The 26,150-nt window shown below is 39.3% G+C and overlaps 1 protein-coding gene across 1 annotated transcript in view; it reads right to left on the bottom strand.

Annotated features, from left to right (window-relative positions):
* LOC128507994 (E3 ubiquitin-protein ligase UHRF2-like) overlaps window positions 1-26,150 on the bottom strand; it is a 58,606-nt gene that overhangs the window by 10,933 nt on the left and 21,523 nt on the right. Inside the window, exons 2-12 of the mRNA XM_053479187.1 lie at window positions 22,041-22,343; window positions 16,549-16,838; window positions 10,327-10,545; window positions 7,699-7,808; window positions 7,394-7,580; window positions 6,028-6,151; window positions 3,637-3,744; window positions 3,388-3,492; window positions 2,370-2,476; window positions 723-885; window positions 253-390 (exon numbers count right to left, since the gene is read on the bottom strand). Coding sequence (XP_053335162.1) covers window positions 253-390; window positions 723-885; window positions 2,370-2,476; window positions 3,388-3,492; window positions 3,637-3,744; window positions 6,028-6,151; window positions 7,394-7,580; window positions 7,699-7,808; window positions 10,327-10,545; window positions 16,549-16,838; window positions 22,041-22,343 — 1,854 coding nt within the window. The remainder of the gene's footprint in view (window positions 1-252; window positions 391-722; window positions 886-2,369; window positions 2,477-3,387; window positions 3,493-3,636; window positions 3,745-6,027; window positions 6,152-7,393; window positions 7,581-7,698; window positions 7,809-10,326; window positions 10,546-16,548; window positions 16,839-22,040; window positions 22,344-26,150) is intronic.

Below are 26,150 nucleotides of genomic sequence, written 5' to 3'. Positions count from 1 at the left end.
CTCGCTTTGGGCTCAGACAGGCTTTCAGGGTTGCTAGATAAATGAAATCCTCCAATGGAGTGCTAAAAACCAGGCCACGTTGATAAAAGCCAGGCTAAAAAATATCTGTACTAAAACTAAAACCACACACACATTATATTTGCACATATTTTGTTTCATTAAATTTATTATCTTTTTTTACTGTGACTAAAAACCATTTAAAAAAATGTTGTACCCCTAAGTGTGTATTGTGCTGAGAGTGTTGTGTGTCACCTGCACTTTCAGTCCCAGCTTTTTGCTGCGCTCGAGTCCCTCAGGCGTCCATGGTGCAGGCTCCACATCATCACGTCTCAGCAGATAGCGCCACACCAGGAAGCCGCACTTTCCAATTTCAGGCCAGTATTTGACTACCTGAGGGATGGCGACAAAAGGCCTGGATAAGTAAAACCAAAAATGTGTACAACCGAGTCACATAATAAAATATCTTTCTACTAGAAGAACCAGAGCGGAGTTGACATCCTGCTCTGGAGTTGGAGACCAGGAATTACTTTAAAAAGAAGTACAAATAGTTGAGAAGTGGTAGAAATAGTTGCTAACTGAGGAAACGCAAGATTCACAGATTGACTTCTGTCGAGCTTCAAGCATTTACTAAACTAGGGTTTAAAGATTTTAAAAAGGGAATTGTCGCACAGCAAGCTATATACAACTTTACTCAAGTTACAAGGTGTAGATTTGTGTGTCACCTTATAGATTCCATCATAGCGGTTTCCTTCCTCTGGTGCATACTTGCTGATTCGTCTGCCTTTTGAGCTTCGGATCACTCTGACTGGTTTCCCCGCCCTCCAATTACGAGACTCCGCCCCATCTTTATCATTCAGTGGGGCATCACAGTTAAGAGCAAGTGCCCTAAAAAGTCAACAGTCAAGTTTAAAGGTTAAAAAAACAAACAGACAAAGTAACTGCTAATTGCAGCACTCATAAAACACGGACTACAAATACAAAAAGTTTTTATTACAAAATATAGCAAACTCGTGTTTGCGATTTTGTAGTGAGTCAAACAGAAAGTAGTGGCAGCAAATTAGATCAAAGAAAAAAGTGTTGAGCTTTGTTGCACACAAAAAAACAAATCATACAACTGTCATAGTACAGGTGTGTGTAAATTACCGTTCATCCACAGGTCAACCAATCATATGTCCATCAGTCATCCCTTAAGTTTGTCTTAACAGTAAACACATTACAGTAACAGTGGACAAGAAAATGATGGTGTGGTGTTTGAACAACATCCAAATCGCATAATGTCCTATTTCATATAAGGCATTGTAGATATTAAGCAATGCATTACTGTAAGTTATTACAGCTGGAGTAACTGCAACAGCAGTAACAGAGTGTAAACATCATTTTCCTGCTGCCAACATTCTCCAAAACCCCTCTAAACACATTTAAACCACTCATGGCAGCCACCGTGTTGCACAGGAAATATCTTTAAGTCCACTGATCATCTGACAGAAAGAAGTGATGAGATTGGTCACTTGTAGTCCTTGGGTCAAAATATGTCATTTTAATGTTTTTAAAATAAAATTATATAGTAGTTTTCAAATTAAAAGTTTTGTTATGGACAAATTTGTGTTTCCGAGAATAATAATTTGCCCACATAAGTAATAGTCAAAAAATGCAATTTATTATGTTCTGCTGTCAAACTGTTCATTTGTAAACTGATTCTCATGGAACAAGTTTAAAAAGATGATAAATCTGCTTATATAGTTTACACAAATTCATTTACAATAAAGGGAAAAGTATGTGTGCGTATGTGCTCTGGCTAGAAACACTAAGAAATCCCCAATTACCTTTCTTGTAAAGTTTTAATTGTTTGCCCATAATTGTTAACAATACCTATATTTAGCCTGTTTTAATCCATAATAGCTCCATAATTTAAAACATGACTCTATTTTAACTTATGGTTCCACTGCAGAAGAATCAAACCTTCTTGATAGTTCTTACTCAAAAACTGTAAATTAACAATATATGTTTAGACTTTTATTTTGATTATGCTTTCTGTTCCCAGCATGCTATGTTTAACTAAGCAATAATTTCTTGTTTCTTATTAGTTTGAGCTGTTTCAAGTTTAGTGTTTATTAATATCCTTATTTAAGCTCTGTTTAGGTTCAGTCTCTTGGTCTAGCTTTAAAGCCACTTTAAACGTTGTCAAGTTGATGATTATGAGCATGACAGAATGCCGGGTTCTCTGTTTTTTATTATGGGCTACTATATCCGGCTTTTAGGCTACTGCTTGTGCCTTAAAAATCATTACATTGGTGAAAAACCCTGAAATTTATAAAGGGTCGTTTAAATAAAACTAAATAAAACAAAATTAAAAAGTTACAAGGTTGAACCTGTTCATGTGTGTTAGAGTCTGATCAAACGAGTGTTCTCCAATCCGCTTGTTTCCTGAGAGATCGCGACCTCCACTGCCCGTGTAGGTGAACTCGTCTCCTCGATCCTGAAACACGAACATTGAAGGCATGCGTTAACAACAGTCGTATTACCTTGTGATAATTATGTTGTATATACCTTGTAATCTTAGTGCGTTTTTTAATTTTTTTTTGTACACAGTCATCTGCATTGCTGATCTGACAGCATTTTTTCCCTTTCAGGTGCTGATGCTTTCTTGCAAAAGCACCTACAAATGCTACACTACTGTTAGCTTTGTGCTAACGTGAATCTGAGACACAGGGAAGTAGCGTTTTCGTATTGTGTTTAACTGGACAGACAAAGCGACTTACACCAAACCGGACTGCACCACCAGGGGGCTCTAAAGTGCCGATTTAGAGGATGTACACGCATTACGTAGGGAAAAAAATGGCCGTGACATTAATGCTGCGTATTCTCCAGTAACCACAGTTAGCTGATCCAAGGTCAGCTGTTGAAAAAGCACTTAAAGATCTGCAGAGCTGTGTGAAGTTGTATTATCCGGTGTCAGTCTGATCTAAGCTACATATTTCTGCTTCATAAAGTTCTTTATTAAACTCAGCAGTCGTGCGTGAGATCTGAACATGAGAAGACGGTATTCAATCTTCGAGATCCTCCTTCACTTGCTACAAATGAGGCGGAGAATTTCAATCAGGAAAAAAGAGAGAAAGAGAGAGAGAGAGAGAGAGAGAGAGAGAGAAAGAGCAAGAGAGGCAGAAGGAAGGAAAAAAGATTCTAGTACATTCCTAAACTAGAACTCATACAAGAGCAAAGGGACAGACAATCAGTAAATGAGGTGGGGAGGGGAAACAGAAAAACCTACTAATCAAGAGAAAGAAGCAGAACGGGAAAGATGGAAAATAGAGAAGAAAAGTAAAGAAAACAAAAAAGACAGCAATGTTGTTTGAGTGTGAGACACAACGGAGTCTTGGTGAAACTCACCACTTCATCTTCGAATCCTCCGGCCAGCACCAGCGAGTAAGAGCCGTCATTACTGCGTCCGTGAATCCCACCCACATGCGGTCTGTGCACCCCCGCCTCACTCACCTACAGCACCAAAGATTTTTACCACAAAAAAAGCGCAGTGTGGGTTGACGGGCATACTGAAACATGGTTTGGCATACGCAATGAAAAGTTTAAACAATAGTCACACTTAGAAGGAAAAAATAGCTCCTTGTACTGTGAGCTCACCTGGACACGAAACTTCCAGGTGGTTCCCACAGGAATTCCAGGAACCGGGCCGTAGTGATTGGATGGAACAATGGTACATTCTTTAGTACGTCCCACACATGCCATTCCCTATCACACACACAGATACAGAGTCATATTACAGAAAAAAAAAATAGAAATAAAACTTAATGGGAAATAAAAAAAATCTCCCTTATTATTTAATACAACTTTGCTTACTTGTATCAATATCTGTATCAGCTTTAGTGTTTAATGAATCAAACCTGTACTTATACTCAGTAAAAATCACGTTTCAAATCTCACCATGGATTACTAATATTAATAATTGTTAACACAACAATAATACATTAAAACCCAGTCTAGATAAACATGTAGTCTTTTTTTACACAATCCAATAGTGTAAGAATTTTGGAAGCCAAGATAAAAAGCTGGGCAATTATTATCTTATTTACTGTTGCAACAGGCATACAACCATGTGTGTATACTAAATCTGGTCCAGTTTTTTTTTTTTTACCCTAAGAATTTCCAGTATTCTCAGTAAAAAGCACACATTGTCGCATTAACATCTGTCCAAAATCAGGTCCAGCTAGCGATATATTTGTTATTCGGGGAGAAGAAACACTAACAAAAGATGCTCCCTATCACATATCCAAGTATCAGCACATTTCTGTTGCTAGCCAGGTCAAGGGTCACTACTCTGAGCTCTTATGCTGATGTTTTTAATTAGCTTCGCTTGTGTGTTTCCAGGAATGAATGCGTATGTGCGTGCGTGCGTGTGTTTTCATTTTATTTCCAGTAACAGCATTTTGTGCTGTGACTGATCTCAGCCTGAGTTACATGAGAGGATATGACTCAATGAAATGCCACATGCAAAATACACACATAAACACACACACACCGTCTAATGCCACTGTTCTCACACACACACACACACACACGCACACACACACTTATCCCCCCGTTGCTTTCTCTTAGCCACAGCGCTAACGAGGAGAACAGGAAGTGTTTCCCTGTTATGACTCATGGTGTATCCACTCAGTGTCTCGTTTAAAACACGCTGTTACTGCAGCACTGTAGACTTTTATCTATTTAGTAATAAATCCAGATAGTATTGTTAAGCATTAGCCATCTAGTTTGCTTTAGGGTATAAATATTTACAGCCAGCTAATTCAGTTGTGGGATATTTTTGAAATTGTGAAATAAACAACTTTGGTTTTGTTTAGTTCAAAATCAGTTACTGGGACTAGAAGGCCAGGTCGATCACTAAACAACTGAAAGCCCACCATCACAGTGATCGCTGTAAACATTGTATAATATCATAAAGCAGTGCAGAAAACATAGAAACATGGACACCTAAATGTCCTAAAATGGTCTTGGATTATATATATATATATATATATATATACAAAAATAGCCACAACATCTTACACAAAGCGGACCAATTCATGTGGTGTTTAACCTCCTAATAAGGGTGTTACGGTTTATATATTTCACGGTATGATGACCTAGTTCAAAAATATGGTTTCACGGTATCAGAGTATTTATGGACCATTTAAACCACATAGGCCACGCGCCAAACCAAATTACAGGCGTATTTATTATAAATTCCTTCTATAAATGTCTTTAAAAAGGAGATCGAATTCCAGATATATCTTAGAAGGTCCTTTTTCTAAGATGTCTTACATTGTCAGTATTTATCAGGTTGCTATAATCTGTGGCTGCAAGCTGAACAGAAAAAAATAAATAAATTAACATGGCAGTGTGCAGCACAGCTTAGCCCAAAATAGAACATGGGGTTTGGTAATGTTAGAATAGAGCAACACCGTGTTCCTCTGGATCTGATGGTCATCATGTATGATGAGGTTAGGAACAGGCTTCCTAGGAGCAGCAGCACAGGTAGTGTGTTTCAGGCAGTTGCTTGATTAAACACAGACGAAGTGTTTTTCAGCAGTTGTAATGTGATTTAATGTGGCATGTTCACGGGGAGGAGCAGCCGGACGCAAAAATTATGAGAACAACCATGAACCTGCGCAATAAATTTACATAAACAGACTCTTAAATAAATAAACTCTTACGTAATGGATTTCTTTAGTGTTTAGTGGCTTTTAAATCGGTCACATGGTTACCGGTTATGTAATATTAAGCAGTGGTTACACACAGGTTACACTGCATAACTTAAACCTTAGTCTGTCGTATAAGAATTTGAAGATTGTAAGCTTCTATTACTTGTTAGATCATACATCAGTTTCACAGCTCCAATGCAAAACTGAGCACGCCAACTTCACACATCATACACGTATCTGCGGATCCATTACATTCGCTCTAATAGGACTTTTGTTTGTGCCTTTATGTACCACAGGCATAGCAGGGGTGTGTGCGTGGATTTGTTTTCACCTTTCCCCAGTCTCGCTGACTCCCATTGGTTGCTGAAGGCATCTTGGCCCTCTTCTTACTTTCTTTCAGCCTTTCACCTGCCTTCACCACTTCAGTGGTGTCATTCTTACAAGTGGGGCAGTACCTATACAAGCGAACACACACACACACACACACACACACACACACACACACACACACACACACACACACACACACACACACACACACACACAGAGTAAAGCAGGCGTGGATAATTGTAAACAGCAGTGCTGCAGTTAAAAAGTTTAATGATGGGAGAAGTTTAATGATGTACAAGGTCACATGAGTTAACATAGAAAAGGAAGGAAAATAAAATAGTACAGAAAATATCAACCGGCTACTGTAATGTTGTTGGTAAGGTTAAAAAAGTGCCCATGACACCAGTGATGTGTGTATATATACACATATATACAGTGTATCTGGAAAGTATTCACAGCGCATTACTTTTTCCACATTTTGTTATATCACAGCCTTATTCTTAAAATAGATTAAATTCATTTTTTTCCTCAGAAGTCTAAACACAACACGCCATAATGACAACATGAAAAAAGTTTACTTTAGACTACTTGATATATACCGCTTTATCCTGTGTACGGGGTTGTAGGGCCTGGAGCCTATCCCAGGTGAGTTGAGGCATGATGTGGGGTACACCCTGGACATGGTGCCAATCCATCGCAGGGCACACACACTCACACGATCATTCACACACTACAGGCAATTTGGGAACGCCTATTAGCCTATTCCGTATGTCTTTGGACTGTGGGAGGAAACCCACCAAGCACAGGGAGAACATGCAAACTCCATGCACACAGATATGGATCCAGGAAATAAACTGAGACCCTGGTCCTGGCGTTAGGTCATCCATTGTGATTAAAAATTATTTTTCTTTGTAAACGTATTATCTATGCTATGAATTGACATCAGCATAGAGTCCGGACAGTAACTTGTCTTCAGAATAAGGAAGACAAACAGATTATTTAGCTGTATTTACTCCCCAATAGCTGTACGTCTCTACACTGTGTAGTACATTTCAGGAATCACACTTAAGAGCCAACTTTAAATGTGTTTCGGAATTTTTAGACGTAGGTCTAACATGCATTGAACAGATGCAGATAGAGCAGATAGGATGTGGGTTTTAACCATCATGTTTGCACTGTAATGTAAAAGCCTGTGTGTACTGTACAGTGGTGAATTGTACACACGCAGCTGGTACACTGTAGTTGTGCTGTTACACTGTACTCTACAGGCCATTTTTGGCCCACGGACCTTGAGTCTGACACCTGTGGCCTATATAGCATTTATGCACCTGTGTATGTGTGTATGTATGTGTGTGTGTTGCTCTCACCAGTCTTCATCCTCTGGAATGGTGGACAGCGGGGGGTTGAGGCAGTACAAATGGAAGGCCATGTTACACTCATCACACAGCAGCTGCATGTGTGCGTCCTGTTTCCCCCCACACACACAACATGAACAGAACCGACACTCTGCATCTGGGTCGGCTTTACAGTGCTTACACTCCGGCCCGCTCTTACCTACAGACACACACACACAAATATGCACACAGGGTGGGGAACAAACCTTTGCCTCAACTTGCTACAGAGACTGACACATTGTGTAATGTTAAAGGTTTGTGTTAACGTTTGTGTTTACGTTTAAACTGGCCATCAGTGACAGAGAGAGGAGGGGCTCCAGGCTTCTCAATTTGGTAGATTTCATCCAAAAATAATAACTTGCAGTCAGCAATCACATCACTTGGACCTCTATGAAAAAAAAAAAAACAGGCAGCAAAACAACGCATACAGAGATTAAAACTGACTCTGTACACTTTTTAACAGCAGAATGAAAAGGCCAAAGTTGATGAGTTAAATTCAGCATCAATAATCATTGGAGAAATCCTCACAATCCCCTTTTTCACGTTAAATCTAACTGTTCAGCCAATAAAACTAAGGCTTTACCCTGCTGGTTTAAGCATAATTTGTAAATCATCACACTCACCTTAAGAGACACTGCGTGGTTCTGAGAAGTTTGTATCTCTGTAAATACGGCAATGTATTGCCAAATGTTACGTCAATATTTATGTATGCATATTCACACATGGTTTAAGTTGTTGTTCTGGGTTCCCTGTTCTGATTAGGTCAGTGACCTGTGTGTAGTTCATGTCTCTGAGAGTGCCAGATTTTTCCTCAGTAAAAGCACTGGACATGGCTATTCAATAGCGTCTAGACCAGGGGTAATAAATTCAAATTTAAGAAGTTCCGGGCAATAAAATTTTCCTTGAGCCGAGGTCTAAATTTCACGTTTGTGTTAGGATTCACTTCGGCAAATAGGCACTCACTGTAAATTTATAAAAAATAAGCAACTGAAAAATTTTAATAGTATTTGAATGATATTGGTCCATTTGAAGTAAGTACGTTAAACATGTAAACAGGTTGATGGATTTCCTTGTTTTTGTATGGAATAGAAACAACAATCTTTAATAAATCTTTAGTGAATCTTAAGATGCACACTGCTGGGCTGTAACTGAATGTGAAAGGACTGTCATACTGGGCTCTCAGTTCGGATATTTTACATGCCCTCACCTTAGGGTGCTGCAGATATGTTTGCTCTTACAACCCGTGTTTATCTCATAGAAGCACTACACATTGGTGCCTTTTATTATTGCAAATGTTTTTGAGCATATGAGACAAACTTGTTTTAAACTTCCAGCAGAAAGGACAAACATATATTAATCTGCCCATTCATCTTTGAAGGTTCTTAATCCACGTTCCTTTTTTATGCTCTTTTATGCTTTTAGTTCGTTTCTTTAGCACACTTTGTCTATACACGGTTAACTATTGCATTGATTGGCTCTGTTGAGTGATAAATGTAGCCACGCCCACTTTGAGGAAAAGAGCGCTAGATAACTGGTACAATAATTATTCTCATTCATTAGAAAAGCATCATTCGGATAGAACTGTCACTCAGTCAGGGTCTGGACCACTGACTGTAACTTAGTGATGTGTATACTAGACTCATCCTACTCAATGTGGGGTTTATGAACCTTGGGGTTCCATAAAGAAGAATAAGGGAGTCTGTGGGTTTCCAAATTTTGGTATTTTGTGTTTATAATTTTGGTACCTGCATGTCTTTTTACACTGCACCACGCACACTTAATACACACATAATTAGATAACTACATGAATATACACATTTACAAGTGTTTCTAATAAAGTGGATAGTGAGTGTACAGTGTACAATAAAAAGCCAACTGTCGTATAAGATATAATCTCAAATAACTTGTAATTAAACTTCAGACAGCAAACGTGGTTCGAATAGGTCTAAGGTGAAAAGGTACATTTTGTTTACTGATCTGTGAAATAATATACAGTGGAACCTCGGATAATGAAGAACGGGGTTTGCGTTGTTCCGCAAGACGAGCAAAGATTTTTTTATAAATTTTGACCTGGAAAATGAACAAGTCTTGGTTTTACAAATACAGAGTATCATGTATCACGCATGCGCTTCTTGTTTTGATGCCAAGCGTCACGTGATCACAACTGAGCCAACAGTTTCTCTCTCTCTTGTGCTGCGGAATTGTGGGTAATCGTCTCCCCTGCTGGGTCTTGGTGTGTGTCTCTTACTGGTATAATCATCATCTGTGCAAGCTTGTAGTGTTTACTATAACACTGTGACCACGTGTGTGTGCGTAAAACATATTTTATATGCGCGTGTAAAGCAAAAGGAAGTCTCATTAGATAGGTTAAAGATCCATTTTCTCTCTCTGCTCAAGGCTCAGCCTGCTCTTTTTTTTTTAAGGTAATGTGCAGTTAAATTTTTAATTTTTATAAATTTATCCCCCTTTTAACGAATTTTCAGATTTTGTCCCCTAATTTAGTAGTGTCCAATTCCTCCCAGTCACTGGAGGCTCCCACATTAAGCTTCTACTGCCAATCAGTCAGGGGGGCCGCAGACTGACCCACGTGTTTCCTCCGATCCACGTGACATCACCGACCATTTTTTCAAACTGCTCGCTCACGCACCGTTGGGGGCGGCGTAACACACTCGGAGAACCAGCGCTATCCTCTCCCTCCGCCTGCGCGAGCTCACAGACGCCCTTGATTGGCTTGTAGAGCCGTCATTAATGTGGGAGCACTGAGTACCTCTCATCCCTTCCCCCTGAGAGAGCTCGGCCAATTTAAAATGAATTGTGCTCATAATCCATGGTTCCACTGTATGCAAGCTGAAGTGCTATAAAATGTCTGAGTATAGCAAGAACTAAAATGTTCAGGGCACCCTTACCCGAGCAAGATTTTGACACGGACCTCCTTCTTGGTTCTGGAGATGTGGTTGAGCGTCGTGATTTCAGCATCATACCAGAATCCTCTCTCTTCTGGAAGTTCTAGGTTGTAGTTGACCATTACCACTTGTCCCACCTCCAGCTGTTCGAATCGTAGCAGCGTCCGGGCTCGAGGCCTCACGTCTTCTGCGTTCATTTCCACCACACCATTCTCTGGGTAACTGCAGACATGTGATTTTCAATATTTTTACAAACACACTGGTAAAAAAATTTGCTCCAGAATGATAGTTTGGCCAACCACAAGCTTATTGAGCAAAATAATTCTGTCAGCTCAGAAAAGATGTCAAATACAATAAAGATCTGGAGTTCCAGGTCAATACTGACATCCACACATTTACTGAATATCTATCTGTTTACTTACGATTATGTACTACCACAGTTTAAAAGTAGGAAAGCAATCTCACACAACAAATATTGCATCTGGTCTAGATGTTTATATTCATAGGACGAGCGATTTAAACAACCATACCATACTCCTCACAAGCACACACTAAGCCACCTCAGCTCCGAATTCGAGGGCACTGTTTGAATTGTTAAACGTCAGCGAAGGTGATATGATGCCCTAATAGCACTTTATAGCATAAAGGCCCTTATAAATTGTAATAAAAACGGAACAACTGGCTAATCTTTTTGATTGGACAAACACTAGATCTGTTTTTTAGAGGCAGACTAGATCCGCACGCGGCTAAGCCGTGGAGTGCTGAACAAGCGGAATCCGTGGTCACCCTCACGATGTGCGTTCATTAGGTAGCACCCGGTAGAGAGCACATCGCTCTGGTAATAGGGCCAAAGACAAAGAAGAAAACAAAGACCGTATCAAGAACAGTCAATGGCAAGACTGGACATCTTGAAATAGAAAGTAGGACGCCACCTGATAAGCGTGTACTCAAGCAAAAGCAATCATAAAAAAGGAGAAAACTAAAAGAAAAAAAGAGAGAACAAAATTATTTCAATTTCCAAAGCCCCATCCTGTCTCGAGAAGACGGATGAGTTTTGTGTTTTGTTTTCAGTTTTCTTTCAGTTCCTTTTTTAGTTTTCAATTAATAAACCATGTTAGCTTCCATTCAAACCTCACCACCATGGGCAAGACTAAAGTGCTTTCAAAATACGTCAGGGAAAATATTTTAGACCTGCACAAGACCATCAGCAAGAAGCTTAATGAGAATAAAACAACTGTTTTTCCCAAATAGAAGAAATACAAAATAACCATCATATTCACAATTTCGCCTCATGGGGTAAAGATGATCATGAGAAAAGTGAGGAAGGAAATTTGTGAATGATCTCAAGGCAGTTGTGACCACAGTCACCAAACAAACCATTGGTAACACAATGGATTGAAATCCTGCAGTGCCCGGAAAGTCCCCTTCCTGTTTCTTTGCTAAAGGTACAGGCTGACTTTGCCACATTAAGGGGCCAATGTATTATAATATCTTGGATGAGAACCTCTTTCCCTTAGCCAGGACACTGAAGATATGTCTTCCAGCATGACAGTGACCTAAAACATACCATCAAGGCAACAAAGGAGTGGTTCAAGAATATGCACATTAAGGTCATGGCGTGGCCTGGCCAGGCCCCCGATTTGAATCCTATACAAAATTTATGGAGGGAGCAGAAACTTTCTGAGTTGCCAAGCGACAGGCAATAAACCTTAAGGATTTAGGAAAGATCTGTAAAGTAGAACGGACCAAAATCCTTCCTTAGATGTGTGCAAACCTGGTAACCAACTACAAGAAACATCTTTTTTACTCATCAAAACATCTGTTTTACTCATTTAAATACAACTCAATTTATAATCTTTAATACATGTGCTTTCTTGGGATTTTTGTTTGATATTCTGTCTATATCCGTTAAAATAAACCTATGACAAATTATAGACCCTTCATTTCTTTTTAAGCTGGCAAATTTACAAAATCTGCGGGGGATCAAATAATTATTTTCCCCACACTACGAAAACCCTTGGAGTTTTCTGGTAATTCAACAGTAAATTTTAAACAAATTCGAAACAACCCTTTTACATCGGTTCTTTAATGTCTCTAATACACTGTCAAAAAAGTCACATTACAGGAGGGTTAGATTATTGGCCTGGATCAAGAAAAGAAACAATTAAGATTACTGAATTACTGGAATTGTGTTACGAAATGTCGAACATGTTATTAAAACTTGGAAGGTTAGGGCTGAACTGTCAAACTTGCTAAAGAATTGTGGTCAACAAACGTTTATTGAAGTTGCATCACAGAAAATGGACAGTATAAATCATAACTATGTTTTTAATTAAAAAAAAGTAAGAGTATTTCCACATACAGGATGTGTCAACAACAACCGGATTTAGACTTAACATGGCCCTAAGATGATCACTTGGTAGTGATGCTAAATTAAAAAAAGTAATGTGGTCAGGCGCATGAAGCAAAGTACCAATCATCCATAGTGGCCATTATACAGTACAAGCCTCTGGAGGCAGCGTTATAATCTTTCTTCAGATGGTCAGGTCTAGGCTCAGTGGAGTGCATCTCTGGATGCATTTTAAAGCCTACCTTCATCTTCCAAATGCCTGAAGGTACTACATTCAACTGTACACTGTACAAACAATACTATGCAAATATAAACACCATGAGGCAACGCAGCCATCATACCACTCAGGAAAGAGACACAAATACAAATTAATCAACAGCAAAAAACATTGCGAAAACAATGGAAGAAACAGGTACAGAAGTATTTATATCCCCATAAAACAAAACTGATATCAACGATACCTGAAAGGCTTCTTAGCAAGGAAGAAATCACTGCTCTAAAACAGGCAAAAAACTATGGTTCGCAGCTGCACATATAGACTAAGATTTAAATTTTGGGGAAAATATCCTCATGGTTGATAAAGCAAAAAGGGAACTCTTTGGCCATAAAGACGAATTGTCTGGAGCAAAAAAGGGTGAGGCTTGCAAGCCAAAAACACCATCCCAACCGTGAAGAAAAGGGTGGGGGCAGCAACATGTTGTGGGGTGCCTTGCCCCAGGAGGGATTGAGATGAGAAGCTAAATTGTTCTTAGTTTGAGACCTGCTAACCGCAGCTTATTTTACCTTATCTGTCACCTGTCTGCTTTAACCATAGTACAGATCTATCCTTATCAGTACTCATGAAAAATTATAAAAATATATTATTTTGGACTGTCTGATATTTAGGATAGGTAACAACATTCACAGTGAAGAAAGCCTTTAACTCTTTTTAAGAAAGTAATAACACACTGCGTGTTACTGCTATTATAATAGCAAAAAAGGACATTGTGATAAAGTAGGATTGATGTTACCATTACAGTAAGCTGGATACTTCCTATAACAGCAAGAGTTTTATTACTTTTATACCACAACAATCAATTTTTTATTTATTAAAGACTAACATAAGTTATGTTCCCCTTAGTTACACCTAATTTTAGCTCACATATACATATTGTATATAGCATTGATAAATAGTGGTTTGTTTTCTCTCTTTAGCAGTTAATATAACAAAAGCTTATTCTTTTACCAAGGAACCACAAATTGCAAAAATTCTCTCCCCTTTTCCTCAGACTGGTCAAAAGTGCTGCTACTGGAGACTCCTTACATAAGGATCTCTCTAAAGAAACTTTCACCATACTATACACATTACACAATTCCAATTTGTTAATTAATACCTTTCCTATCTGTTTATTTTCAGTTTTTATAATATGATGAGCATCAAGATCTTGAAAATGAACTGTTACAATACTCTGATGTATAAGAACAAGCCCATTAACCCCTAACCTACTCATAAAGAGTCTCATAAAGAATACGATCAGAATCTACAGTATCCACAACAGCAGTGTGGTTCAGTATAAACCACACTTTAAAGATTAATCCTGACAGAATAAAACATAAAAAAGAAAAATCACAGCAACAAGAACAAATTAAATAAAACAAGCTTTCACACAAAACTGTATTGTCTGATTGAGGCAGTGTAAAGTTTTCTTAGAAATTCTCTCCACTCTTTCCATCCCAGGTGGCTCACATTTCTGACAAGCTGTTTTTCCTTTTCGCAAATGATACCACATGCGCGCGCACACACACACACACACACACAAACACACACATGCACACGGTGAGGAGAAACGAGAGAGCGTGCACAGCTCAGTGGGGAAAAACAACAAAGCACCCGACTGTGTTAAAATCCCTCTGCCGCTGCCATTTTAATTTAGTGTGTGGGGGAAAAAGAGTTTAGAAAGAGGGAGTATTAATAATTAAGGAAAATTTCCAAATTTCCAACTGTGTGCTGAGACATTAACATAAAATATGATTAACATATACTTTTGGAATATGACATGTGAGTTGAGCAAAGAGCTCTTATTCCCCACTTTACCCCCCTCCTTTTTTTGAATGGTACAGCCTGAGGCTATTCACACTTCATGTACAGAATTTTAGCTGTGGATTAGAATTTTCTGTTTTGCCGACATTTATACGTTTATATTTTTATTTGTTCTGGAAATATACATCTGATTTTTACCCTCAGGATGACCTGCCTTAAAAATCTAAACAAATCTGCTACCAAATAATTCCCAATTTTATGAATTCTTTGTTTACATGTGAAATCAAGTTGTATTTTTTTAGCTTACTAGTAAAACTTAAGACTGACTGCTTGATTGATTTGTTTGGTTGGTTATCTAACAAACATCTGTGCACTGGAGCTGCTGTCTCCTGCCATTTTGTAATGAGCAGAGCAAGAGAAGAAAAAAGCGCTAACAAAGGAAGCATGATGGTCAGGCAGTGTACATTATTTCGCTAGCACATATACATACACCTACTATTCTATATACTATATTTGTGACCTTGTCGTATTATCCTTGGGACCATAACTAAAGGGGAACCTTTTGGCTCTTTTACTGTTTTTAAACAAAAACGTATAAAAAAAAAAATTATATATATATATATATATATATATATATATATATATATATATATATATATTTCCCTATAGGTACCAGCCAAATGTCCCCACAATGTCAAAACTGTCACATATTCCTATTGTAGTGTGGACATTTGTTCCTCAGCATCTAAGAACAGACCAACACATACAGACATGCATGCAGTAGGTGTTACATTTGAAAAAAAAAAAAACTAATCACCCATCCAGTGGACTGTAATATAACATTTTTCTCTGCAGGACATGCGCTGTTTTCCTATTGGTTTAAATACAAACCCTTTCACTTTGATGTGCTTTAGAATTGGACAGACGTCATCCCATTAACACTGCCTAAACACGCTGCTAGCTAGGCAGCCTAATCCCTGAAGTGCAGAAACAGGCACGTCCGATTTGCCGTTAGTGCTAAATGATTTAGGCTTTTCACGTATCAATAGGTGTATTTACAAAACCTGATGCAGAACCTTTGCAGTATATAGACCTAAACGCTTTTATAGCTTTGCTGCATTTGGTTTTTAAATTTTGTTCATAAACGTGGCGTGAAAAAGGGGAGAAAATAAGAAAGAACGCTTGCTGCTCAAGAGAGGTCGCTCGTCTCCATAGCAACGGCGCGTTCCGGATGAATTTGCCATGGAAGGGGGGGAAAAACGGAGCGAGAGAAATAAGACGAGCGTGCATTCTGCCTCTCCTTCGGCTGCAGGCAGAAATCCGAGGAAGAAGAAGGCAGTAAGGTGTTTACTTAAGACACAAACTCCACACACAAACACACACACACTCTAACAAACCAAACATACAAACATGTCACAAACATCTACATAAACATGTACCTAAATAGACAGTGCTCAACACACAAAACACACACACAAAGCTATACACATGCAGAGATACACATGCATACAAATACTTAGACAGTGAGGTTCCCAAATACACACACACACACACACACACACACACACACACACACACACACAGCCATAGACACAAAAGCCCAGACACAGACTGCGAGCTGGACAACGTAATTAATCAGCATGTCTGAAATCTTACCAGGTTAGCTGCTGTTAGCTAAATGGCTAGTATTAGCAGTAAATATTTATGAATAGCACAATTCATGTTGGCTATTTAGTTATGCGTGTTTACATGCTGGGGTTTCACAAAGTTAAAAGAGCAGAATGCGCCACAGAGGTATGGCAGATCGAGGGAACTGATAAATCTGTACATTGATTTAAAAGTTAAATGCACCCACTCCTCGTATTTAATGTGGTAGCTGATAGCATTCCTGGCAGGATCTTCTGTTTCAGTCTTAGACGTTGAAGGCTCATCACTGTTCGAGTTCAGGGGCACGGTGCCGTTTGTGTCTGACTCCGTCTCCACTTTCCCATTAATGCGCTTGCCGCTTCGTCCTACTCTTCCTGTGGAGGATGCTGCTGTCTCGGATTTGCTTTTGCTCCCTTTGCTTGACAGAGTGGCAGTCTCGATGGTGGCCTCAAACCAGGCACCGATGCTGACGTCCCTGCAGTCCACCAGCTCATTAATCTGAAATCACAGCACTAATATGAATACTTTACACATATAGCTTTTTACAACTACACTGTAACTACACTCATCACAACTGTTCTTTACACATATTACACAAACTCCTATCCATCTGCTCAAATTACACTTGTTCTATACCTGCCTCCTCCAACACACATTTTACACCTACTTTTATACACACTTTATATCCGCTCTTTACACACTTTTAACCAGCTCTTTACATCTACACCCTTTACACCTGGTCTATACTCCCTTTACAAACAAGCATTACATTATTTATACTTGTTCTTTAAACATACTTCTTTAGTACTCTTTACACACACCCTTTACAGCTGCACATGTACATCCTTTACGCCTGTTCTTTTACATTTATTCTTAATAATTACACATGTAACATCTGCTTTTAACACCTTTACCATTTACAGTTCCTGTTCACATTAACACCCTTTACACACATCCTTTACGCCAACAATTAAAATCTGTCTTCATATGTACTTAATTTACAACGGTTCATTGCATGTGCTTTCTTAACATATCGTTTACACGTATTGTTTTTCTTTCTTTAAATACCCTCTTTAGAACTTTTCTTTAACTCTACACTTACACTAGCTATTTACGCATACGCCCTTAACGACTACTCTATGCATCTACGCCCTTTACACTTGCTGCTTTCCCTACATTAAGTACTGCTGCCCTTTAAACCTGCTTTACTTATACTCTTCACATCTGCCCCCTCCCCTATACGTTTAGATTAGCTTAGATTAGATTCAACTTTATTGGCACTGCACATGTATGGTAAAAGGCAAAGAAATACAGTTAGCATCTAACCAGAAGTCCATTTGTGCAGTGCAAAATAATTTGCATATGTAAACAGGACACAGAGAAGGAGTTATATATAATGAGTACAAATGATTATAGATTTTACACATTTTATATTTAAACTCACCCTCTACACCAGTACCTTACACCTACACTGTTCAGACCTGCACCCTCCCCGACAGACTTTACATCTATTCCTGTTCATCAGCTCTTCACACTTAAACCGATCACAAGTGCCCCCTGCCCTAGACTGGTGACACCCACTTTTTACAACTTCACAGTTTGTGCATACTCTTTTACACCCTTTATAATTACACTTTACAGATAGCCTTTACCTTTTTTTTTTTTACACCTAACCACTTTTGACCTAACCCCTCCCCGTTATACTTACTTGTTAATCAACACCCTTTATACCTGTTCTTTGCACATATTCTGTATACACCCTTTACACCCGCTCTTTATACCTACACCCTTTACGCTCACTCTTTATAACTACACCGTTTACACCCGCTCTGTACACATATACTTTATACACCTGCTCTTTATACCTACACCCTATACACACACTCTTTACACGTATACTCTATACACCTACGTGTACACCTTTTACACCCGCTCTGTACACGTATACTTTATACACCACTCTTTATGCCTACACCCTTTACACCCGCCCTTTATATGTATACTTTATACACCTGCCCTTTACACGTATACTCTATACACCTGCTCTTTACAGCTACACCATTTACACCCGCTCTTTACACATATACTTTATATACCTGCTCTTTACATCTACATCTTTTACACTCGTTCTTTACAGGTATACTCTATACACACCTGTTCTTTACACCTAAACCCTTTACATTCAGTCTTTACAGCTACACCCTTTACACACGCTCTTTACACATATACTCTATATACCCGCTCTTTACATCTACATCTTTTACACTCGCTCTTTACATGTATACTTAATACACACCTATTCTTTACACCTACACCCTTTACACCCGCTTTTTACTTTATACACCTGCCTTTTTTTTTTACACCCACAGCCTTTACACCCATTTTACATATACACCCTTTGCACCCGCTTTTTACACGTATACTCTATACACCCGCTCTTTACACGTATACTCTATACACCCACTCTTTACACATATACTCTATACACCCGCTCTTTACATATTAACTCTATACACCTGCTCTTTACACGTATACTCTATACACCTACTCTTTACACGTATACTCTATACACCCGCTCTTTACACGTATACTCTATACAACCACTCTTTACACATAAACTCTATACACCCGCTCTTTACACGTACTCTATACATCTGCTTTTTAAACCTACACCCTTTACACTCGCTTTTTACACGTATACTCTATACACACCAATTCTTTACACCTACACCCTTTACTATCACTCTTTACAGCTACACCCTTTACACCCACTCTTTACACATAAACTCTATACACCTGCTCTTTACACATTAACTCTATACACCCGCTCTTTACACATTAACTCTATACACCCGCTCTTTACACGTATACTCTATACACCCGCTCTTTACACGTATACTCTATACACCCGCTCTTTACACGTATACTCTATACACCCGCTCTTTACACGTATACTCTATACAACCACTCTTTACACATAAACTCTATACACCCGCTCTTTACACGTACTCTATACATCTGCTTTTTAAACCTACACCCTTTACACTCGCTTTTTACACGTATACTCTATACACCCGCTCTTTACACGTATACTCTATACACCTGTTTTTAAAACCTAAACCCTTTACACTCGCTTTTTACACGTATACTCTATACACCCGCTCTTTACATCTACATCTTTTACACTCGCTCTTTACACGTATATTCTATACAACCACTCTTTACACATAAACTCTATACACCCGCTCTTTACACGTACTCTATACATCTGCTTTTTAAACCTACACCCTTTACACTCGCTTTTTACACGTATACTCTATACACCCGCTCTTTACACGTATACTCTATACACCTGCTTTTAAAACCTACACCCCTTTACACTCGCTTTTTACACGTATACTCTATACACCCGCTCTTTACATCTACATCTTTTACGCTCGCTCTTTACACGTATACTCTATACACACCAATTCTTTACACCTACACCCTTTACTATTACTCTTTACAGCTACACCCTTTACACCCGCTTTTTACACATATACTCTATACACCCACTCTTTACACGTAAACTCTATACACCCACTCTTTACACATATACTCTATACACCCGCTCTTTACACATATACTCTATACACACGCTCTTTACACGTATACTCTATACACCTGCTCTTTACAGCTACACAATTTACACTCGTTCTTTACACATATACTTTATATACCCGCTCTTTACATCTACATCTTTTACACTCGCTCTTTACATGTATACTCTATACACACCCATTCTTCACACCTACACCCTTTACACCCGCTCTTTACTTTATACACCTACAGCCTTTACACCCATTTTACAGATACACCCTTTGCACCCGCTTTTTACACATATACTCTATACACCCACTCTTTACACATATACTCTATACACCCGCTCTTTACACATGTACTCTATACACCCGCTCTTTACACGTATACTCTATACACCCGCTCTTTACACGTATACTCTATACACCTGCTCTTTACACGTATACTCTATACACCCGCTCTTTACACGTATACTCTATACACCCGCTCTTTACACGTATACTCTATACAACCACTCTTTACACATAAACTCTATACACCCGCTCTTTACACGTACTCTATACATCTGCTTTTTAAACCTACACCCTTTACACTCGCTTTTTACACGTATACTCTATACACACCAATTCTTTACACCTACACCCTTTACAGCTACACCCTTTACACCCGCTTTTTACACGTATACTCTATACACCCACTCTTTACACATAAACTCTATACACCCGCTCTTTACATCTACATCTTTTACACTCGCTCTTTACACTTAATACACACCTATTCTTTACACCTACACCCTTTACACCCGCTCTTTACATTATACACCTGCCTTTTTTTTTTTTACACCTACAGCCTTTACACCCATTTTACATATACACCCTTTGCACCCGCTTTTTACACGTATACTCTATACACCCACTCTTTACACATAAACTCTATACACCCACTCTTTACACATATACTCTATACACCCACTCTTTACACATATACTCTATACACCCGCTCTTTACACGTATACTCTATACACCCGCTCTTTACACGTATACTCTATACACCCGCTCTTTACACGTATACTCTATACACCCGCTCTTTACACGTATACTCTATACACCCGCTTTTTACACGTATACTCTATACACCCACTCTTTACACATAAACTCTATACACCCACTCTTTACACATATACTCTATACACCCGCTCTTTACACATATACTCTATACACCCGCTCTTTACACGTATACTCTATACACCCGCTCTTTACACGTATACTCTATACACCCGCTCTTTACACGTATACTCTATACACCTGCTCTTTACACGTATACTCTATACACCCGCTCTTTACACATATACTCTATACACCCGCTCTTTACACATATACTCTATACACCCGCTCTTTACACGTATACGCTATACACCCGCTCTTTACATGTATACTCTATACAACTGCTTTTTAAACCTACACCCTTTACACTCGCTTTTTACACGTATACTCTATACACCCGCTCTATACACACTAATTCTTTACACCTACACCCTTTACTATCACTCTTTACAGCTACACCCTTTACACCCGCTCTTTACACATATACTTTATACACCTGTCTTTTTTTTACACCTACTCTATACACTCACTCTTTACACATATACTCTATACACCTGCTCTTTACAGCTACACAATTTACACTCGCTCTTTACACATATACTTTATACACACCCATTCTTTACACCTACACCCTTTACATTTACTCTTTACAGCTACACCCTTTACACCTGCTCTTTACACGTATACTCTATACACCTGCTCTTTACACGTATACTCTATAAACCCACTCTTCACACGTATACTCTATACACTTGCTCTTTACACCTACACCCTTTACACCTGCTCTTTACATGTATCCTTTATACACCCGTCTTTACACCTACACCCTTTAAACCCGCTCTTTACATGTACATTCTCAATGTGTATTTGTGCTCTTTACCTTTTATACCTACTTTATGCACCTACTCATCCCAACTACATCACTTAAAAAATGTTGCTTTTTACATTTACATTTACTTTTCGCACCTGCTCCTTACACTTGGCTCTTTACACCTACAGCCTTCAAACCTGTTCTGACCTTATAAACTCCGAGCCCAGGATCGATGAGGTCAGCAGCTGAGGATGTTGAAGGCTGACTTTCCGATGCTGACCCACTATTGCTGCTGACCGTTGCTGGGGAAGCCGTGGTTGCTGTGGGTACTGTGGTTGCTGTGGGTGTGGTAGAGCTACTGCTGGGAGGAGTTAAGTTACCAGCCATGACTTCTTCATTGCTAGGGGTGGGGCTTGGGCTGTCGGCTGGATCGGTGTGAGAGCGAATAAGAAGCTGAACAATGTCGTTTAGGCCAACGTTGTAATCAAACAGCGTCTGGCCATCCTCCATCTGTAAATCATAGGGAGAGAGAGAGAGACAGAAAGTGAGTCAGAGGAACAGGGAAATCAAAACGGAGAGAGAGAGAGTAAGGGAGAGAGAGAGACAGAAAGTGAGTCAGAGGAACAGGGAAATCAAAACGGAGAGAGAGAGAGTAAGGGAGAGAGAGAGACAGAAAGTGAGTCAGAGGAACAGGGAAATCAAAACGGAGAGAGAGAGAGTAAGGGAGAGAGAGAGACAGAAAGTGAGTCAGAGGAACAGGGAAATCAAAACGGAGAGAGAGAGAGTAAGGGAGAGAGAGAGACAGAAAGTGAGTCAGAGGAACAGGGAAATCAAAACGGAGAGAGAGAGAGTAAGGGAGAGAGAGAGACAGAAAGTGAGTCAGAGGAACAGGGAAATCAAAACGGAGAGAGAGAGAGTAAGGGAGAGAGAGAGACAGAAAGTGAGTCAGAGGAACAGGGAAATCAAAACGGAGAGAGAGAGAGTAAGGGAGAGAGAGAGACAGAAAGTGAGTCAGAGGAACAGGGAAATCAAAACGGAGAGAGAGAGAGTAAGGGAGAGAGAGAGACAGAAAGTGAGTCAGAGGAACAGGGAAATCAAAACGGAGAGAGAGAGAGTAAGGGAGAGAGAGAGACAGAAAGTGAGTCAGAGGAACAGGGAAATCAAAACGGAGAGAGAAAGAGTAAGGGAGAGAGAGAGAATCATTGTGCCAGTCAGTAAAAACTGAATGAGTAAGATGTTGTAAAAATTAATTAGCAAGTCAATTAAAAAATTTGAAACAAAGAAAGGACAAAGAAGGAACACGAGAGAAGTTAAAAGAAAGAAAAGAAACATTAAGAGGTGAAAAGAAGAGGGAAGATGAAAACAAATAGACAGTGTGAATGAAGGAATAAAGGAAAAAAGGTCAAAAATCAGGCTGTAAAGAAAAATAGGAAACAAGGGAGGAATGAAAATGTAATGGTGAAGATAAAAGAACCATAAGAACAAAAAGGAAGGAGAAAGAAATGGAAATTAGTAAAATAAAAGAGGGTAGAAAAAAGAAGGAAAAAAGCAAAAAAAAGAAAAAGTAATAAAGTAAGAAAAGAAAATAGGAGAAAAGTAAAATACAGACGAATAGAAAGAAAAAATTAAGGAATGGCAAAAAAGACAAAAAGAACATTTTTACGATTTGAATTTACTCAATCAGCAAGTTTAATTATTAGTTATTATATACACCACTGTATGTGTTTACATTTTTGTTTTGTTTTGTGTGTGTGTGTGTGTTTGTGTGTATGATCTATTAAATCTGCAAAACTGTGGCGATGACGCCAAACAGCTACTACAAATATAAATAAATATTATGAATATAAACATATTTGAATAGTCACAAAAAGAGCAACCGGTTGCTATGGAAACACACACACACACACACACACACACACACACACAAAATCCCTCCCACCTCACCTTCAGCCCCAGCAAACGCACAAACACACACACAGTGAGCAAAATGGCGGCTTCTTCTTCGCTCTGTTTGAGTGAGCGGGAAAAGCAGCGAACATGCTGCCATGTTGATGGCCGCAAAAGGAACACACACGTGCACCCACGCGCACAAACACACAGGCACACAGACACAAAATATTACTATAGGGTTTTACTTCAGTCATGGGGTGACAGTATAATAATAATAAAAAAAGACTTCTAGCAGACATAACGGCAACAATCACACACTACCATCACATTTTCCATTGATAATGTGCGCGTTTGTGTGTGTGAGCTCGCGCACACGTTTCTGTTGCGAAACTGTGAGCATGGCGAAGTGTGTGTTTTCCTCCTCTCTCTCTCGCTCTGGGATGAGTATGAAGAAGAAGACAACGCCATTTTCCCTGTTATACGTGTGTGTGTGTGTGTGTGTGTGTGTGTGTGTGTGTGTGTGTGTGTGTGTGTGTGCGCGTAAATGGAATGGACAGAGAAAGAAGCTCGCCATAAAAAACAAAAGTAAAACAGATACACAGAAAAAAGACAAACAGATAGAGAGCTACTGAGACACCTGTCTCTCTCTCTCTGTCACTCTAAATGTCTATGCCTGTCCCATTAAGACAACACGCTGACATCATCGCCCTTCTGTCTCCGCGGTTGGTCACATGATTATGTCTGCTTGTTTGTTTATTCGTTTATAAACTTAGTTGTGCTACGTCGTGTGCTGTAGTGTGTCGCCACGTAGTGCGCACTACGCCATGTTACTTTATCACCCTGATTGTCAGGACCAGTGCTAACCACCACCCCCCACTACACCACCCAAATCGCCATGCCCTCGCCTCTCTTAACAGTTTATATAAGCGGTATTGAGAAATGGAGCAGAGAATCAACACTATCAAATCAACACTAATACGGTCGTATGAACTCCTGATTCGGACTGCTCATTGCTTACGGGAGAGAGGGAGAGAGAGAGAAATAAAAAAAAAAAACAAGCCGAGAGAGAAGACGCGCTGCATCACTCGGCTGGTTCGTCTCTCGTCCGACACGCAGAGACTTTCACCGAGCCGCCATCTTAATGCTCCCTCACAACCACGTACAGAAAATGGAGTGAGACAAAACAGAGGGAGAGAAGACTGCCGCAATAGAGAGAGATGAACCTGGAATAAACAGATAGGAAGAAAGAGAAGAGAAACAAGAAGAATGGGAAACTATCAGTCTTCATGCCTTTCATAAAGTTTCTTTTTTATGTATAAATACATTTTTAAAAATTATTTTCATGTGGATGTTAGTGTGCCTCAGCGTTCAGACATGAATCTTGCAGGACGAAGACATTAATATAGTAACACTTTAATGTACACTTAAATTATTAGTAACCACCTGGTCAGGGCCGTTCATTCATTCATTCATCTTATATAACGCTTATCCTGTATAAAGTGTCACAGGACCGAGAGCTTATCCCAAGAGACTTAGGACCAAACCATCACAGGAAACAGACACAGCAAATGAATCTACTCAGTATGTTTTTGGACTGTGGGAGGAAAGCTACCAAGCATGGGGAGAACATGCACACAGGTGAACCCTTGACCCTGGAAGGTGTGAGGCCACATGTACAGTATATTTTTGGGAAATAAAAGCAAACAAATATGTAATAATACAAGTGGGTACAAACAACAGCAACAATGCAAGTGGATTAAATTAAATTCCCATTCGCATCTCTAGTTGTGAGCGAACTTAAAGCGTCGAGATGTAGATGAGGAACTCCCAGAGACCTCAGAGTTCTCACCCCATGCTGACACCGCTGTCATTTCTACCTCAACGTTCTGTCCACAGGGGAGAAATAAGAAACCTTCTGTTTTTAAACCAGGCGGTTCTCGACCCTGGTCCTGGAGGACCACATGCCCAGCACAAGATAGTGTTTTCTCAACTCCCAGCACACCTGATTTGACTTATCAGCTAATTAACAGCCTTTTTCTGATTTGACATGTGTGTTAGAGCAGGGAAACACTAAATTGAGCAGGGCAGGTGGTCCTCTAGGACCACTGGCAAGAACTACTGTTTTAGACCACGCCCACTTAGGGATCATATCCATAAAAAGATACAGATATTTGCAGCAGTAAACAGTCACAGATAAAGGTATTGTGTTACAAACCGTTTCCACGATATCCAATACTATGAACTTTAACAACAACAACATGATTTAAACCACTTTCACAGTTTGGGGTTTTAGTTAAGACACCTTTATAAACATCATTTAGCTTTTTTTTTATCACTGTAATAAACAAACAGGTGGAAATTGCGCACACACTTGTACCTCATGAGTGATATCACTCCTTTTTATTGGGGCAGTTATTTATTCATGAC

Source organism: Clarias gariepinus, chromosome 19, assembly GCF_024256425.1.
Source record: "Clarias gariepinus isolate MV-2021 ecotype Netherlands chromosome 19, CGAR_prim_01v2, whole genome shotgun sequence".
Classification (NCBI taxonomy): Eukaryota; Metazoa; Chordata; class Actinopteri; order Siluriformes; family Clariidae; genus Clarias; species Clarias gariepinus.
The sequence above is the reverse complement of the archived record's forward strand: the minus strand, read 5'-3'. Positions and strand labels throughout refer to the sequence as shown.